Source organism: Bombina bombina, chromosome 3 (assembly GCF_027579735.1).
Source record: "Bombina bombina isolate aBomBom1 chromosome 3, aBomBom1.pri, whole genome shotgun sequence".
Taxonomy (NCBI): Eukaryota; Metazoa; Chordata; class Amphibia; order Anura; family Bombinatoridae; genus Bombina; species Bombina bombina.
In genome coordinates, this window is record NC_069501.1 from 103,084,341 (window position 1) to 103,101,168 (window position 16,828).

Consider the following 16,828-nt stretch of genomic DNA (forward strand, 5'->3'; position numbering starts at 1 on the left):
ACCAGAAACACGCTGCTGTAGTGACAGGAACAATGCATGAAATTGGTTGTAGAAGGTAACCTTGCTGAACAAACATCTTTTTAAGCAAACCTTCTAATTTTTTATCCATAGGATCTTTGAAAGCCCAACTATCTTCTATAGGTATAGTGGTGCGTTTGTTTAGAGTAGAAACCGCCCCCTCGACCTTGGGTACTGTCTGCCATAAGTCCTTTCTGGGGTCGACCATAGGAAACAATTTTTTAAATATGGGGGGAGGGACGAAAGGTATACCGGGCCTTTCCCATTCTTTATTTACAATGTCCGCCACCCGCTTGGGTATAGGAAAAGCTTCGGGGGGCCCCGGGACCTCTAGGAACTTGTCCATTTTACATAGTTTCTCTGGAATGACCAAATTCTCACAATCATCCAGAGTAGATAACACCTCCTTAAGCAGAGCGCGGAGATGTTCCAATTTAAATTTAAATGTAATCACATCAGGTTCAGCATGTTGAGAAATTTTCCCTGAATCTGAAATTTCTCCCTCAGACAAAACCTCCCTGGCCCCCTCAGACTGGTGTAGGGGCACTTCAGAACCAATATCATCAGCGTCCTCATGCTCTTCAGTATTTTCTAAAACAGAGCAGTCGCGCTTTCGCTGATAAGTGGGCATTTTGGCTAAAATGTTTTTGATAGAATTATCCATTACAGCCGTTAATTGTTGCATAGTAAGGAGTATTGGCGCACTAGATGTACTAGGGGCCTCCTGTGTGGGCAAGACTGGTGTAGACGAAGGAGGGGATGATGCAGTACCATGCTTACTCCCCTCACTTGAGGAATCATCTTGGGCATCATTTTCTCTAAATTTTGTGTCACATAAATCACATCTATTTAAATGAGAAGGAACCTTGGCTTCCCCACATTCAGAACACAGTCTATCTGGTAGTTCAGACATGTTAAACAGGCATAAACTTGATAACAAAGTACAAAAAACGTTTTAAAATAAACCATTACTGTCACTTTAAATTTTAAACTGAACACACTTTATTACTGCAATTGTGAAAAAGTATGAAGGAATTGTTCAAAATTCACCAAAATTTCACCACAGTGTCTTAAAGCCTTAAAAGTATTGCACACCAAATTTGGAAGCTTTAACCCTTAAAATAACGGAACCGGAGCCGTTTTTATATTTAACCCCTTTACAGTCCCTGGTATCTGCTTTGCTGAGACCCAACCAAGCCCAAAGGGGAATACGATACCAAATGACGCCTTCAGAAAGTCTTTTCTATGTATCAGAGCTCCTCACACATGCATCTGCATGTCATGCTTCCCAAAAACAAGTGCGCAATAGAGGCGCGAAAATGAGACTCTGCCTATGATTAGGGAAAGCCCCTAGAGAATAAGGTGTCCAATACAGTGCCTGCCGGTTATTTTACATAATTCCCAAGATTAAAATAATTCCTCAAGGCTATGGAGTATAAAATATGCTTATATATAAATCGATTTAGCCCAGAAAATGTCTACAGTCTTAAAAGCCCTTGTGAAGCCCTTTTTTTCTTTCTGTAATAAAAATGGCTTACCGGATCCCATAGGGAAAATGACAGCTTCCAGCATTACATCGTCTTGTTAGAATGTGTCATACCTCAAGCAGCAAAAGTCTGCTCACTGTTCCCCCAACTGAAGTTAATTCCTCTCAACAGTCCTGTGTGGAAACAGCCATCGATTTTAGTAACGGTTGCTAAAATCATTTTCCTCTTACAAACAGAAATCTTCATCTCTTTTCTGTTTCAGAGTAAATAGTACATACCAGCACTATTTTAAAATAACAAACTCTTGATTGAATAATAAAAACTACAGTTAAACACTAAAAAACTCTAAGCCATCTCCGTGGAGATGTTGCCTGTACAACGGCAAAGAGAATGACTGGGGAAGGCGGAGCCTAGGAGGGATCATGTGACCAGCTTTGCTGGGCTCTTTGCCATTTCCTGTTGGGGAAGAGAATATCCCACAAGTAAGGATGACGCCGTGGACCGGACACACCTATGTTGGAGAAAACCGTTTTAAAACAAAACCGTTACTGTCTCTTTAAATGTTAAACAGGGCACACTTTATTACTGAATATGTGAAAAACTATGAAGGAATTATCCAATCTTTACCAAATTTTCACCACAGTGTCTTAATACATTCAAAGTATTGCACCCAAATTTTCAAGCTTTTAACCCTTAAAATGTGGAAACCGGAGCCGTTTTTAATTTTAACCCCCTTACAGTCCCAGCCACAGCCTTTGATGCAACTTCACCAATCCCAGGGGGGTATAAGATACCAAATGAAGCCTTCTAGGAACGTTTTTAGTGGATTCCAGACCCTCACACATGCAGCTGCATGTATTGAACTCAAAATTAACTGCACAGTAATGGCGCGAAAATGAGGCTCTGCCTACTACAGAGAAAGGCCCTTCCTGACTGGGAAGGTGTCTTAACAAGTGCCTGGTGCTAAAAACGTTCCCCAATGTTATAAAAGTGTGAAATACAACTTCAAACTGCATATAATACTTAAATAAAGCAATCGATTTAGCCCCTAAAAGTGTCTACCAGTTTATAGCCCATAATAAGCCCTTTATTCTGTTTGAGACTAAGAAAATGGCTTACCAATCCCCATGAGGGAAAATGACAGCCTTCCAGCATTACACAGTCTTGTTAGAAAATGGCTTGTCATACCTTAAGCAGAAGAGCCTGCTAACTGTTTCCCCCAACTGAAGTTACTTCATCTCAACAGTCCTATGTGGAAACAGCAATCGATTTTAGTAACTGTCTGCTAAAATCATCTTCCTCTCACAAACAGAATTCTTCATCTTTTTCTGTTTCAGAGTAAATAGTACATACCAGCACTATTTTAAAATAACAAACTCTTGATAGAAGAATAAAAAACTACAACTAAACACCACAAACTCCTCACCATCCCCGAGGAGATGCTACTTGTTCAGAGCGGCAAGGAGAATGACTGGGGGGGGCGGAGCCTGGGAGGGACTATATGGACAGCTCTTGCTGTGTGCTCTCCTTGCCTTTCCCTGTGGGGGAGGAGAATATCCCACAAGTAATGGATGACACCGTGGACCGGACACACCAATGTTGGAGAAAAGAAAAATAACATTAAACAGAAATATCTTATTTCTACATATAGCAGTTTCAGGAATGGGAAAAAATGCAAGTGCTAAATTTGGCTAAAAAAAACCAAAAAAACAAAAAAAACAAATAGCATAGCCCTGAGCATAAAGAAGGCAAGGAGCATATAGGAAGTGAGGTAAAATAAAACTAAAAAATTTTGGCTCCAAGTATGACACACAACACAAAAGGAAGTTGAGAATTTTTTTGGCGCCAACAAAGATCCGGAAATGACGCAACTCGCGTCATAACACAATTTCACGCCAAACAACCTAGTACCAACTAAGACGCAGGAAATGACTAACTTGCGTCACGACCGATGCACATTCGCGCCCAAAAAAAATTTCTCGTGCCAAGAATGACGCAATAAATAAAAGCATTTTGCAGCCTTGCAAGCCTAATTTGCCCGCAAGTTTTCCAAGAAGAAAAATATACCTCAGGACAAACTTCCTAAACATGATTCCCATAATGAAAATAATTGCTGGATTGCAAAGGGAAATACACATAGACCTGACTCATGGCAAATATAAGTAAAATACATATATTTAAAACTTTACATTAATACATAAAGCGCCAAACCATAGCTGAGAGTGTCTTAAAATAATGATACATACTTACCGAAAGACACCCATCCACATATAGCAGATAGCCAAACCAGTACTGAAAGCTATCAGCAGAGGTAATGGTATATGAGAGTATATCGTCGATCTGAAAAGGGAGGTAGGAGATGAATCCCTACGACCAATAAGAGAACCCTTGAAAAGATTTCCAACGAGGAAAACCTTAATAACAAACAGGTGATACTCTCATCACATCCCTCTGACAAACACTGTACTCTAAGAGGAATTGGGTTTCAGAATGCTTAGAAGCGCTTATCATAGAAGAAATCATAAAAATCAAGCACAAACTTACTTCACCACCTCCATTAAGTTTGTAAAACTGAATTGTGGGTGTGGTGAGGGGTGTCTTTATAGGCATTTTGAGGTTTGGGAAACTTTGCCCCTCCTGGTAGGATTGTATATCCCATACGTCACTAGCTCATTGACTCTTGCCAATTACATGAAAGAAATGGGAGGGGTTTAGTTTTAATCTTTGCCGCTCTCACCTTCATGGCTCCCTGGACTGCTGTGACATATTCCCAATGAAACACTCGACTCTGTTTTTTTAAAAATTAAAATACACTGACTACAGGCAGGCGTCCCTCACTGCAATACGCCTGTAGGCACATGCCTAATGTGAAATCCGGCCCTGAGTGGACTGGAGTGTTATTCCCAAATGTGATATCGTATGGACTTTCACCATATGACAAAAGAAAATAAAAATACTAATTATAGAATACTTCAATATTAGGGTTATCTAGTAGCATTTATTAAAAAGTATCCAAATATAAAGAAAGAATGTGTCCAAATGACCACTATGGTAGAACTTACTTCAACATTCAGATCCATGCAGTTATAATTATGAATATTATAATTAGTTCTATATGGGAAATCATTTATATTTATATGGTATCCTACTATTAAAGTCTTACTTTCGCAAGCTCCAAATAATGATCCTTGTTCCCTTTTTACAGAGGATGGCATCAAGTTCAGCCAGTAGTTCCTTTTCGGTTTTAATCAGAGAGTGAGATAATATTGCATTCAAATTAGCTTCAGAGTCAGGAGTTTTTATCAATTGTCGTGAAAAAGGTGTTAAGGAATATAAAATTAATTACATACACACAAATATACACTAACAACAATATTTTTACAATAAAATAAAAAAACTAAATTTATGCTTACCTGATAAATTTATTTATTTCCGGATATGGTGAGTCCACAGCTTGAGTAATTACTGTTGGGAATATTACTCCTGGCCAGCAGGAGGCGGCAAAGAGCACCAAAGTTAAACTGTTCAATATCACTCCCTTACCAACAGCCCCAGGTCATTCGACTGAAGGGAAATGGAGAAAAAGGAGTAACAAGGTGTAGAGGTGCCTGAGGTTAAAGTAAAAAAAAAATTGTCTTAAAAGAGAGGGTGGGGCCGTGGACTCACCATATCCGGAATGAAATACATTTATCAGGTAAGCATGAATTTAGTTTTTCTTTCCCAAGATATAGTGAGTCCACGGCTTGAGCAATTACTGTTGGGAACCAATACCCAAGCTAGAGGACACGGATAAATAGGGACGGACAAGACAGGCAGTCCTAAACAGAAGGCACCACCGCTTAAAGAACCTTTCTCCCAAAAGAAGCCTCAGTCGAGGCAAAAGTATCAAATTTGTAAAAAAATTTAAAAAGTATGTAGATTAGACCAAGTTGCAGCCTTGCAAATTCTTTTCACAGAAGTTTAATTTCTGAAAGCCCAAGAGGAGGAAACAGCTCATGTGGAATGAGCCGTAATTCTCTCATGAGGCTGCTGTCCAGCAGTCTCATAAGTCAAACGAATTATACTTCGTAACCAAAAAGAAAGAGTAGTAGCAGTAGCTTTCTGACCTTTACGTTTCCCAGAGAAACAAAGAGGGCAGAGGACTGGAGAAAATCCTTAGTCGCCAGTAAGTAGAATTTAAGAGCATGTACAACATCCAAATTGTGTAACAAACGTTCTTTGGAAGAAGGATTATAACACAGAGAGGGAACAATAATTTCCTGATTGATATTTTTATTAGAAACAACTTTAGGAACGAAACCTAACTTAGCACGAAGAACCGCCTTATCGGCATGAAAAATAAGATAAGGGGAATCACACTGCAGAGCTGAGAGTTCCGAGACTCTTCGGCCAGAAAAGATAGCAACAAGAAACAAAACCTTCCAAGATAACAACTTAATGTCTATGGAATGCAACGGCTCAAAAAGAGCCAGCTGTAAAACGTTAAGAACAAAGTTAAGGCTCAAAGGAGGAGCAACAGACTTAAAGACTGCCTGATTTTGACCAAGGCCTGACAAAAAGATTGCACATCTGGCAAATCCGCCAAACTTTTATGTAGTAAAATTGATAAATTAGAAATCTGACCCTTCAGGGTACTGACTGACAATCCCTTCTCCAAGCCTTCATGAAGAAAATATAAAATTCTAGGAATTCTAATTCTGCTCCAATAGTAACCTTTGGATTCACACCAATAAAGATATTTACGCCATATCATATGGTAAATCTTTCTAGTAACAGGCTTGTGAGCCTGAATCATGGTCTCAATGACCGACAGAATTAAGCGTTCAATCTGCAAGCAGTCAGCTTCAGAGAAACGAGATTTGGATTTAGGAAGGGACCCTGAATCAGGAGGTCCTTCCTCAGAGGCAGTGTCCAAGGTGGAAGGGATGACATCTCCACTAGGTCTGCAAACCAGATCCTGAGAGGCCACGCAGGGGCTATTAGAATCACTGACGCCCTCTCCTGTTTCATACGAGCAATGACTTGTGGAAGGAGAGCCAACAGAGGAAACCGGTTTGCCAACCTGAAAACCCAAGGAACCGCCAAAACATCTATCAGAACGGCCTGCGGATCTCTTGACCTTGAACCATACCTTGTAAGCTTGGCGTTCTGACGGGACGCCATCAGATCTAACTCCGGCACCCCCCATTTGAGGACTAAGCTGAAAAACACCTCCGGATTGAGTTCCCACACCCCAGGATTAAAAGTCTGTCTACTCAGAAAATCCACTTTCCAGTTGTCTACTCGTGGAATATGGATGGCAGACAGCAATTGTGGGTCTCAACCCACTGAAGAATTTGAGTTATTGCCGTAATGGCTAAAGAACTCTGAGCTCCTCACTGGTGATTGATGTAAGCCACAGAGGTTATGTTGTCTGACTGGAACCTGATAAACTGGGCTGAGAACAACTGAGGCCAAGCCAATAGAGCATTGTAAATCACCCTCAACTCCAAGATGTTAATAGGAAGAGCAGACTCCTGCCGAGTCCAAAGGCCCTGAGCTTTTAACGAGTTCTAGACTGCTCCCCAGTCCAGCAGGCTGGAGTCCGTGGTCATGATTACCCAGGAAGGTCTCCGAACGCATGTGCCCTGAGACAGATGTTCCTGAGAAATCCACTATGGGAGAGAATCCTTTGACGACTGATCTAACTATTCTCTGTGATAGATCCACATGGTCGCCATTCCATCGTCTGAGCATGCACAACTGGAGAGCTCTTAAATGGAATCGAGCAAAAGGAATGATGTCCATGGAAGCCACCATCAGACCGATTACCTCCATACCTCCATTCAGAAAAATCTTCATCAATAGAGAATCTATTATGGTCCCTAAGAACACTTCTCTTGTAGAAGGGGAAAGATTCCATCTAACCCTGGGAACGAAAAGACACCAATATCTCTGTGTGAGATTTTGCTAGTTAAAAAGATGGTGCCTTAACCAATATGTCATCCAGGAAGGGTGCCACAGCAATTCCACAAGAACGGATCACTGCCAAAAGAGCACCCAGAACCTGAGAGCCGTAACTAGACCAAATGGAAGGGACACAAATGGACATGTTTGTCCAGAAAGGCGAATCTCAGGAATCTGTGATGGTCCCTGTGAATAGGAACATGAAGATATGCATCCTTTAGGTCTATGGTTGTCATGAACTGACCCTCTTGTACTAAAGGAAGAATGGAGCATATAGTCTCCATCTTGAAGGATGGAAATTTGAGAAACTTCAAGTCTAGAATGGGACGTAAAGTTCCCTCTTTTTTGGGAACCACAAATAGGTTGGAGTAGACCTTGCTCCTGCACTGGAACTATCACTCCCAGGGAGGAAAGATGTTGTATACATTTTAAGAACGCCTCTTAATCTTTATCTGGTCTGCAAATAATCTTGAGAAAAGGAATCTGCCTCTGGGAGGAAAAGTCTTGAATTCCAATTTGTAACCCTGGGATACTATGTCCACAGTCCAGGGATCTGAGACATCTCGTATCCAGGCTTGAGAGAACTGAGAAAGTCTGCCCCCCACCTGATCAAATCCCGGATCGGGGGCAAACCCTTCAAGATAATTTGGAATCATCTGCGGGTTTCTTTGATTGTTTCCTCTTGTTCCAAGACTGATTGGGTTTCCAAGAAGAATTGGATTGTTCCTGCTTGGAAGAAGGGGAAGGCGTTCCTCTGAAGTAACGAAAGGAACGAAAATTACGCTGACATCCTTTAGTCCTAGTCTTCTTATCTTGAGGTAGAAAAGACCCTTTTCCACCCGTAATATCAGAGATAATTTCTGCCAAACCGGGTCCAAACAAGGTTTTGCCTTTGTAAGGAATCGCCAGAAGCTTGACTTTAGAGGAAACGTCCGCAGACCAGGATTTCAACCATAACGCCCTGCGGGCTAGGACAGCGAAACAAGAGGTTTTAGCTCCTAGTCTAAAAACTTGTAAAATGGCATCTGCAATAAAGGAATTTGGCAAATTTAAGAGCTTTAATCCTATCTTGTATTTCATCCAAGGAAGTCTCTACTTGAAGAGAATCAGACAAGGCGTCTAACCAATAAGATGCCGCACTAGTCACGGTGGCAATACACATTGCAGGCTGCCATTGGAGACCTTGCTGAACATAAATCTTTTTCAAATAAGCCTCCAGCTTCTTTGTCCATCGGATATTTAAAAGAGCAGCTATCCTCAATAGGAATAGTGGTTCTCTTAGCCAGAGTGGAAATGGCCCCTTCAACTTTGGGTACAGTATATCAAGGGTCTTTAATGGAGTCCTCGACAGGTAACTTTTTTTTAAAATGGGAGACATTCCTGTGAGATAATCTCCCTAGCACGGTCCGGCACAGGAAAAACCTCAGAAGTGGAAGGTTCATCAAAGAAACTATTAAGTTTACTAGATTTCTTAGAAGTGACAACGACAGGGGTATCAGAGTCATCTAAAGTAGCTAAAACCTCCTTTAACAATACACGTAGGTGTTCAAGCTTAAAGGGAAACTAAAACCAATATTTTTCTTTCGTGATTCAGATAGATAGAGCATGCAATTTTAAGCAACTTTCTAATTTACTCCTATTATCAATTTATAGTTGTTCTCTTGTTATCTTTATTTGAAAAAGAAAGTCCAGTACACTAGACAGCACTTGTTTATTGGTGGATGAATTTATCAACCAATCAGCAAGAACAACACAGGTTGTTCATAAAAAATGGGCCGGCATCTAAACTTACATTCTTGCTTTTCAAATAAAAATTCCAAGGGAATGAAGAACATTTGATAATAGGAGTAAATTAGAAAGTTGCTTAAAATTGCATGCTCTATCTGAATCACAAAAGATAAAATTGGGGTTCAGTGTCCCTATAAATCTGAAGGATACCACCTCAGTTTTAGAAGAAGGAATTATACTGTCCGAATCTGAGATTTCACCCTCAGAAAAAAACAATGTATCTTCCTCATCAGACTTATAAGAAAGGGCAACTTGGGAAGCAGAACTGAGGACAGGCATTTTACTTTCTGAATTTCTTGATTTCTTCTTGCGTTTTTCCTGAAATCTTGGATTGGCAGCTAATGACGCAGATACCGCTGAAGATACATGGGCAGTAATTTCTGCTTTTAAATAAACTCCACTAGGAGTTATAGAGGCACACAGGGCACTGCATGTGACGCCATTGAGGCTTGAGACGTAGCAGGAGAAAGCTGAGGTATTATTTTATGCATAGGAGCTGCAATTTGTGCATCTAAACATAAGCATGAATTCATTAAAAGCAGGCTCTTGCTCCATATCAGACATGTTGTGAAACAGTAAATAAACTTGTACAGATAAGTTTAAAAGATTTTAATAATTAAAATAAGCCAAGGAAAAAAATCACTTTAAATTTTATCCCAAATTAGGATCGATCCCCAGCTAACATTATGTGAGAAAAGTTAAGAAAAAACATTTAACAAACATCAAATAAACTTCTAAAATACCCCTCAGGCAACCCCACACCTCAATTACTGAGGTTCCTTACCGTTATCAATTAAGACCAGATTACACAGAAACAGAGAAAAAACAACTTTTCCCTCAGAAATGTTATGAAGTAAAGCCGGTCATGTGACCGCAACTGCTGAGCTCAAAATCACTGCTGCAACACAGAGAGGAACTAAAAATAGCTTCCTGGTAATGATGTTACATCATTTTATTTCAAAGCAAAGGGGAAATGAATAAGCTGCTGAAATAGAAAATTCAGTCTTGCTTTCAGTTTAAACTTGTATTGTTTTATCAAGTAAATATGTGTCAGAAACTAAAGTCTAATAAAAACATTTTACCCTTTCTTTTTAAAAGAGTTTAAATGTTAGTCTCACACATGCTACAGTGCCTGCTTCATGCCCCAGTGTAACCCATACAACAGGATTATTTATGTCCCAATAAAAAAGCAGTGTCTTAATTTGTTTAGTGCATGGTCTCCCCAACTGGAAGAAAAAGCACTTACCTGCCCCGCTGTCTGGCATGTAGACAGTTACAAGGTATGAGAAGACACAGTTATTCACAGAGACTTTTGAAAAAGAAAGAACAGAGTAGCCAACGCTGGCTTTCTAAACTAGGGCAGCAATTGTTAGGAAAACTTAGTAAGTACCTCTTTACAAGTTCCTAACTGCTTTAAAGGCACCACTACCCGACTGCAAGGAATGACATGGAATACGGCTATACCCCAAAATTTGCTTGTAGATGAAATTAAAAAAAAATCTTCAAACACCTAAACTTCACCTCCTCCATGCACCAAAGGCAAAGAGAATGACTGGGGGTTGCGGGTAAGGGAGTGATACTTAGCAGTTTAACTGTGGTGCCTCCTCCTGCTGGCCAGGAGTGATATTCCCAAGAGTAATTACTCAAGCCGTGGACTCGCCATATCTTAGGAAAGAAATGGATATTTGCATGATACAATAAATATAAAACAAAAAAGAGTGAAGAATTAGAATGAGTACAATTAAAAAGCAATAACTTTTTTAACACGAATGGCAATAGCTTGAAACAATTTAAAAAAAACGAAATATACTCAAAAGGCCATATGTTGTATATATAAAATTTCAGTACCAAAAAGGATATTTTGTTTGTTGAATGATATTATTGGCACAATAACATGCTCTGCTTTTATTGTCTCCAAATACGTCTGTGACAACATTCCCACACACATCCCAATGTCATTTTTGGTGAACACAATTGTATCTCTTCCCAGTCTCATTGATCCAGATTTAAATCCATTTCCATAAAGTCCAACAGGAACATGACCATTCACTGCCACCTTATCACTAAATCCAAAACTGTAAAATTAAAAAAAAAAATTATACTTATAAATGAACTACGACATCAGCTGTATTTAAACATTCACCGTCATGTTACAAAATGAATGCGATATATATGTGCGCTATTTGTGAAAGTATCTTAAAAAAATAAACAAAAAGGTACAAAACAAAAAAGAACAAAACAAAAAAAAATAACATTTCTATAACTGTATGAGCAAAAATTTACATGCATTACTTAAAGTGACACTAAACCCAAATTTTTTATTTCATGATTCAGATAGAGCATGCAATTTTAAGCAATTTTCTAATTTACTCCTATTATCAGTTTTTCTTCATTCTCTTGCTATCTTTATTTGAAAAAGAAGGCATCTAAGCCAAGGAGCAATCCAATTTTTGATTCAGCTCACTGGACAGCACTTCTTTATTGGTGCTGTCCAATCAGCAAGGACAACGCAGGTTTTGAACCAAAAATGGGCCGGCTTCTAAATTTACATTCTTGCATTTCAAATAAAGATAGCAAGAGAATGAACAACAAAATGATAATAGGAGTAAATTAAAAAGTTGCTTTAAATTGCATGCTCTATCTGAATCATGAAAGAAAAAAAATTGGGTTCAGTGTCCCTTTAATGTCAGGGCTTCAGAGTACTGAAATATTCAAAGAACTTTTTTGAAATAATTGTGTCTGTCAAACTCAATTTATTTTGTAATTATAAGGCTACTTTTTGCACAATCCCAGTTATTGCTTTCACATCCCCATCTAATAACAAACAAAATGAGAACATTAGATTTAATTTATCCTCCCTACACACATAAACCATATGCAGAATATAATCATTACACACTCGTACTCAAGGTGGATTTGATTTAAATCACTAGTCAGTAAGACTATTTAAATCATAGTTTTCTATAAAAAATATTAATTTTAAGAATTATTTTTCCATTTATATCAGAAAATTATTGACTTGGTGATATAACATTGGAAATACATATAATTATAAAAATATTGGGAGCAGAACTAAATCCAGTTTAATAAGTTAATCATTCATATTTGACCAACCTTTCAGCTGTACTTTACTGGAAGGAGAAAAGTAATCATTAAAAATGTAAATATTTTTATTCAACTAAAGAAAAATAATTACCTTAAAGGGACATAAAACAAGTTGGGATAGAGACAAAACAAGATATGTTCTTTAATTACTTTACCTGCAAAATTATTCTGCAGTGCCTCGTCATTAACACTTTCTTTTTAGTTTCTGAATTGTAGAGCTAACTACCCCCATACATTTTCTTTTATGGTTGTAGCTATTTGTTTTGGTAAAATGCAGAAGTGGATAGGGATTATCTGCTGGAGCATGCCTAGAAGCTGTGAACTCAATTGAAATACAATTCCTCTGTCTAAACACTGATAAGGGGGGTAGATTTAGCAGCTCTAGACAGTACAGCTTTGTAACTAATTTTCCTTATTTTTGAAGACTTTAAAATACTTGCCAGCAATTTTTAAACAATTTTTAATGCAATACACTACTGTGAGCTTGATGCGGGTGAGCCTTTTGAAATTGGCTCACCCGATGTGTTCAGCTAGCTCCCAGTAGTATATTTCTGCTCCTTTAAATTATACCAATAGAACAAAGCAAATTTGATAAAAACATAAATTATGCTTACCTTATAATTTTGTTTCCATCGTGGGGAGGAGAGTCCACAGCTTCATTCATTTGTTGTAGGAATTAAGAACCTGGCTGCCAAGAGAAGGCTAAGACACCCCAGCCAAAGGATTAAATACCTCCCCCACTTCCCTCATCCCCCAGTCATTCTGCCGAAGGGAACAAGGAACAGTAGGAGAAATATCAGGGTACAAATGGTGCCAGAAGAATATATTAAATTTAGGTACGCCCATCGGAGAAACGGGTGGGGGGCCATGGACTCTACTCCCCACAATGGAAATAAAATTATCAGGTAAGCATAATTTATGTTTTCCATCTAAAGGGAAGGAGAGTCCACGGCTTCATTCATTACTTGTGGGAACATATACTCAAGCTTTTAGAGGACACTGAATGAAACCGGGAGGGTAAAAGGCAGACCTTTAATCTGAGGGTACCACAGCCTGTAGAACCTTTCTCCCAAAAACAGCTTCCACAGAAACAAAAACGTAAAAATTGTAAAAACTTAGTGAAGGTATGCAAGGAGGACCAGGTAGACGCCTTGCAAATCTGCTCCATAGAAGCCTCATTTTTGAAGACCCAAGACAAAGCCACCGCTCTAGTTGAATGAGCCGTGATTCTCTGAAGAGGCTTATGTCCCGCTGTCTCATAGTCCAAGCGGATCAATCTTCTCACCCAAAAGCACAAAGAAGTAGCAGAAGCCCTCTGACCCCTGCACTTCCCTGAATATACGACAAAAAGTGATTTAGATTGTCTGAAATCCCTTGTGGCCTGAAGATCGAACTTCAAAGCACAAACCACATCCATATTACGAAGTAACCTCTCCTTGGGAGAAGAAGGGCTAGGACATAAAGAAGGAACAACTATCTCCTGATTGATGTTACGGTTAGACACCACCTTGGGGAGAAATCCCAAACCTGTGCGAAGAACAGCCTTATCCGCATGCAACACCAGATAAGGGGGATCATATTGCAAGGCTGCCAGAAAGAGAACCTTCCATGAGAGATCCTTTATGTCAAGAGAATGCATAGGCTCAAACGGAACCCTCTGTAAGACCTTAAGCTCCAAGTTTAAGCTCCAAGGGGGAGCAGCCTGCCTAAAATCAGGCCTGATTTGAGACAGGGTCTGAACAAAAGATTTGACGTCAGGGAGATCAACGAGCCTCCTATGCAACAGAACAGATAAAGCAGAATTTGACCTTTTAGGGAACTAGGGGTGAGACCCTTCTCCAAACCCTCTTGGAGAAAGGACAAAATCCTTGATACCCTCACCTTGTGCCAAGGGTAGCCATGACTCTCACACCAGGACAAGTAAGTCCTCCACACCTTATGATAGATGAGATGAGTGACCGGCTTTCTTGCCTGAACTAGAGTGTCAATCACATTCTCAGAGAAACCCCTTTTTGCCAAGACTAAGCGTTCAATCTCCATGCAGTCAGCCTCAGAGAATCTAGATTTTGATGTTGAAAAGGACCCTGCTCCAGCAGATCCCTGCGACAGGGTAACCTCCACGGCATAGAGGATGACATCCCCAATAGATCCGCAAACCACGTTGTCCTCGGCCACGAAGGAGCAATCAGAATGGAGGACGCTCTCTCGCACTTTATACAAGCAACTACACGAGGAAGAAGCAGTAACGGAGGAAATATGTATACTAGACCGAACCCCAAGGCATCGCCAATGCGTCAATTAGCTCTGCCTGGGGGTCACTCAACCTCGACGCCATGAGATCGATCTCCAGCGTCCCCCATCTGAGACAGATCTCCCTAAACACTTTGGGATGAAGAGACCATTCCCCCGGATGAAAAGTCTACCTGCTGAGAAAATCCGCTTCCCAATTGTCCACACCCTGGATGTGGATCGCAGAGAGCGTAAAGTTGTGGGTCTCCGCCCACTCAAGGATCCGAGACACCTCCCTCCTTGCCAGGGAGCTCCTCATGCCCCCCCTGGTGGTTGATGTAAGCCACCGAGGTAATATTGTCCGCCTGAAACCTGATAAAGCTGAAGTCCCCCAGACGAGGCCACGACTTCAAAGCATTGTAGATTGCTTGAAGCTCCAGAATATTTATTCGAAGAAGAGACTCGTAACATGTTATCCAACTTTTTATCCATAGGCTCCTTGAACGAAGAACTATCCTCTAAAGGAATCGTCTTGCACTTAGCGAGCATGGAGATGGCCACAACTCCAGCTGGGCCTCCGGGATGGGGAAAAGCTTTTTAAAATGAGAAGAGGGGGGAAAAGGAAGAATCTAACCGCTCCCACTCGTTCTTTATAATGTTTGCCATCTTGACAGGAACTGAGAATGTCTGGGAAACCACCCTGTCCTCGTAGACCTTATCTAATTTAAGAATGGAGGGCTCTTCTGGAAGCTTCGGTTCCAGAACCTCTAAAGTAGCCAGTACCTGCTTTAGTAAGAAACAAGTTCTCCATCTTAAACCTAAAACCAGGCTCCTCCTCTACCAGAGGTTTAGATGACATGGACTCCGAACCCGAAAGGGCCCCTTACGATGCATCGAAATGGGCCTCGTCATCGTACCACCCCTCCAGGGCATCTGACAGAGACAAATCCTGGGACGTGCTGCTATGAAAAGCCCTACGCTTGCGCTTAGCAGAACGCAGCAAAGCATGGATCACCTTAGCGACTACCACTTCAAGCTGATCCGCAAAATCAGGCAGCCAAGCAATCTCCCCCGAAGGGGTAACAGTCGGACCCTGGGGCGCTGTATGTGGGATAGGTGACGCCGTTAGGGAACGCACCTCATGGGACGGTGACCCCCTCAGAGGTGAACGGCTCAGTAGTGCTAGACATTCTCTTATGTTTGGAAGTCGTAGCCATCTCAAGGCATGTGGAACACAGTTGCACAGGCAGGTCTACCAAAACCTCACAATAAACACAGGTATGAGACTTAAAGAGGGAGTACCCTCTAACGCGTCAGACTCCTCCATAGCTTTTAGAAAAAGATAAGACAGGCACCATTATAACCACCAATGGCCGGGGCACTCACCATCTCCTATGACCCGGAATGCAGAAACCGTTGATCTCCTCCGTAGCAGATCAGACCAGAAGTGAAGAGGCCCGACCCGGTCACAAGGATGTCTAAGCAGGACAGCCCCTGCCGAGGAGAAAACGCGCCAAAAAAAGACAGCAGAAACTCTTGAAAGAGAACCTGTCAGTTCCACAAAAATGCCAGAGCCGCGTCCTTGCACATAACACAATAAACTTATGTATATACCCCCCCCCCCGTTCAATAATCCCCATATAGGAATAATAACCCTAGATTCTATAAAGATAAAAGGCGCCACACTGTGGCCCTGTCATCTGTGTTATCATGATATAAAAAATATGAAACGATCTTACCAGAATCTATGCCGTGGAACAGGAACACGGCCCTTCAAGTGTAACAGGTGGTAGCTGCGCTACTGACATGGACTTGAGAGAAGAATGCAATCTGAGAAACTCGTCAACGCTGATTGCTGTAGGAGCTGTTACTATGAGTCGGGATGGTGTCACAAAGGGAAGCTCCCTCTGCATCTCCGTACTCTAAATGTTCACCCAGGCCCTCAACCGAGAAACTTGAAGGGCTACTTAAACTCCTCTCCCATAGCGAAAGGTAGCAACCCTCATAAAAGACCTCCGATTTTCAGCACCTCTCTGCAACCTCCTGTGACAAAAGGCAAAGAATGACTGGGGGATGAGGGGAGTAGGGGAGGTAATTAAGTCTTTGGTTGGGGTGTCTCTGCCTCCTCCTGGTGGCCAAGTTCTTAATTCCCACAAGTAATGAATGAAGCTGTGGACTCTCCTCCCCTTTAGATGGAAAGTATATTGGAAAGTTGTTTAAAACTGTATGCCCTATATGAATAATGAAATGAACAT

At 40.8% G+C, this 16,828-nt stretch overlaps 1 protein-coding gene across 1 annotated transcript in view; it reads right to left on the reverse strand.

Moving 5' to 3' along the window:
• MORC3 (MORC family CW-type zinc finger 3) overlaps positions 1-16,828 on the reverse strand; it is a 340,436-nt gene that overhangs the window by 243,303 nt on the left and 80,305 nt on the right. Inside the window, exons 4-5 of the mRNA XM_053705944.1 lie at positions 11,100-11,314; positions 4,669-4,816 (exon numbers count right to left, since the gene is read on the reverse strand). Of these exons, the coding sequence (XP_053561919.1) occupies positions 4,669-4,816; positions 11,100-11,314 (363 nt within the window). The remainder of the gene's footprint in view (positions 1-4,668; positions 4,817-11,099; positions 11,315-16,828) is intronic.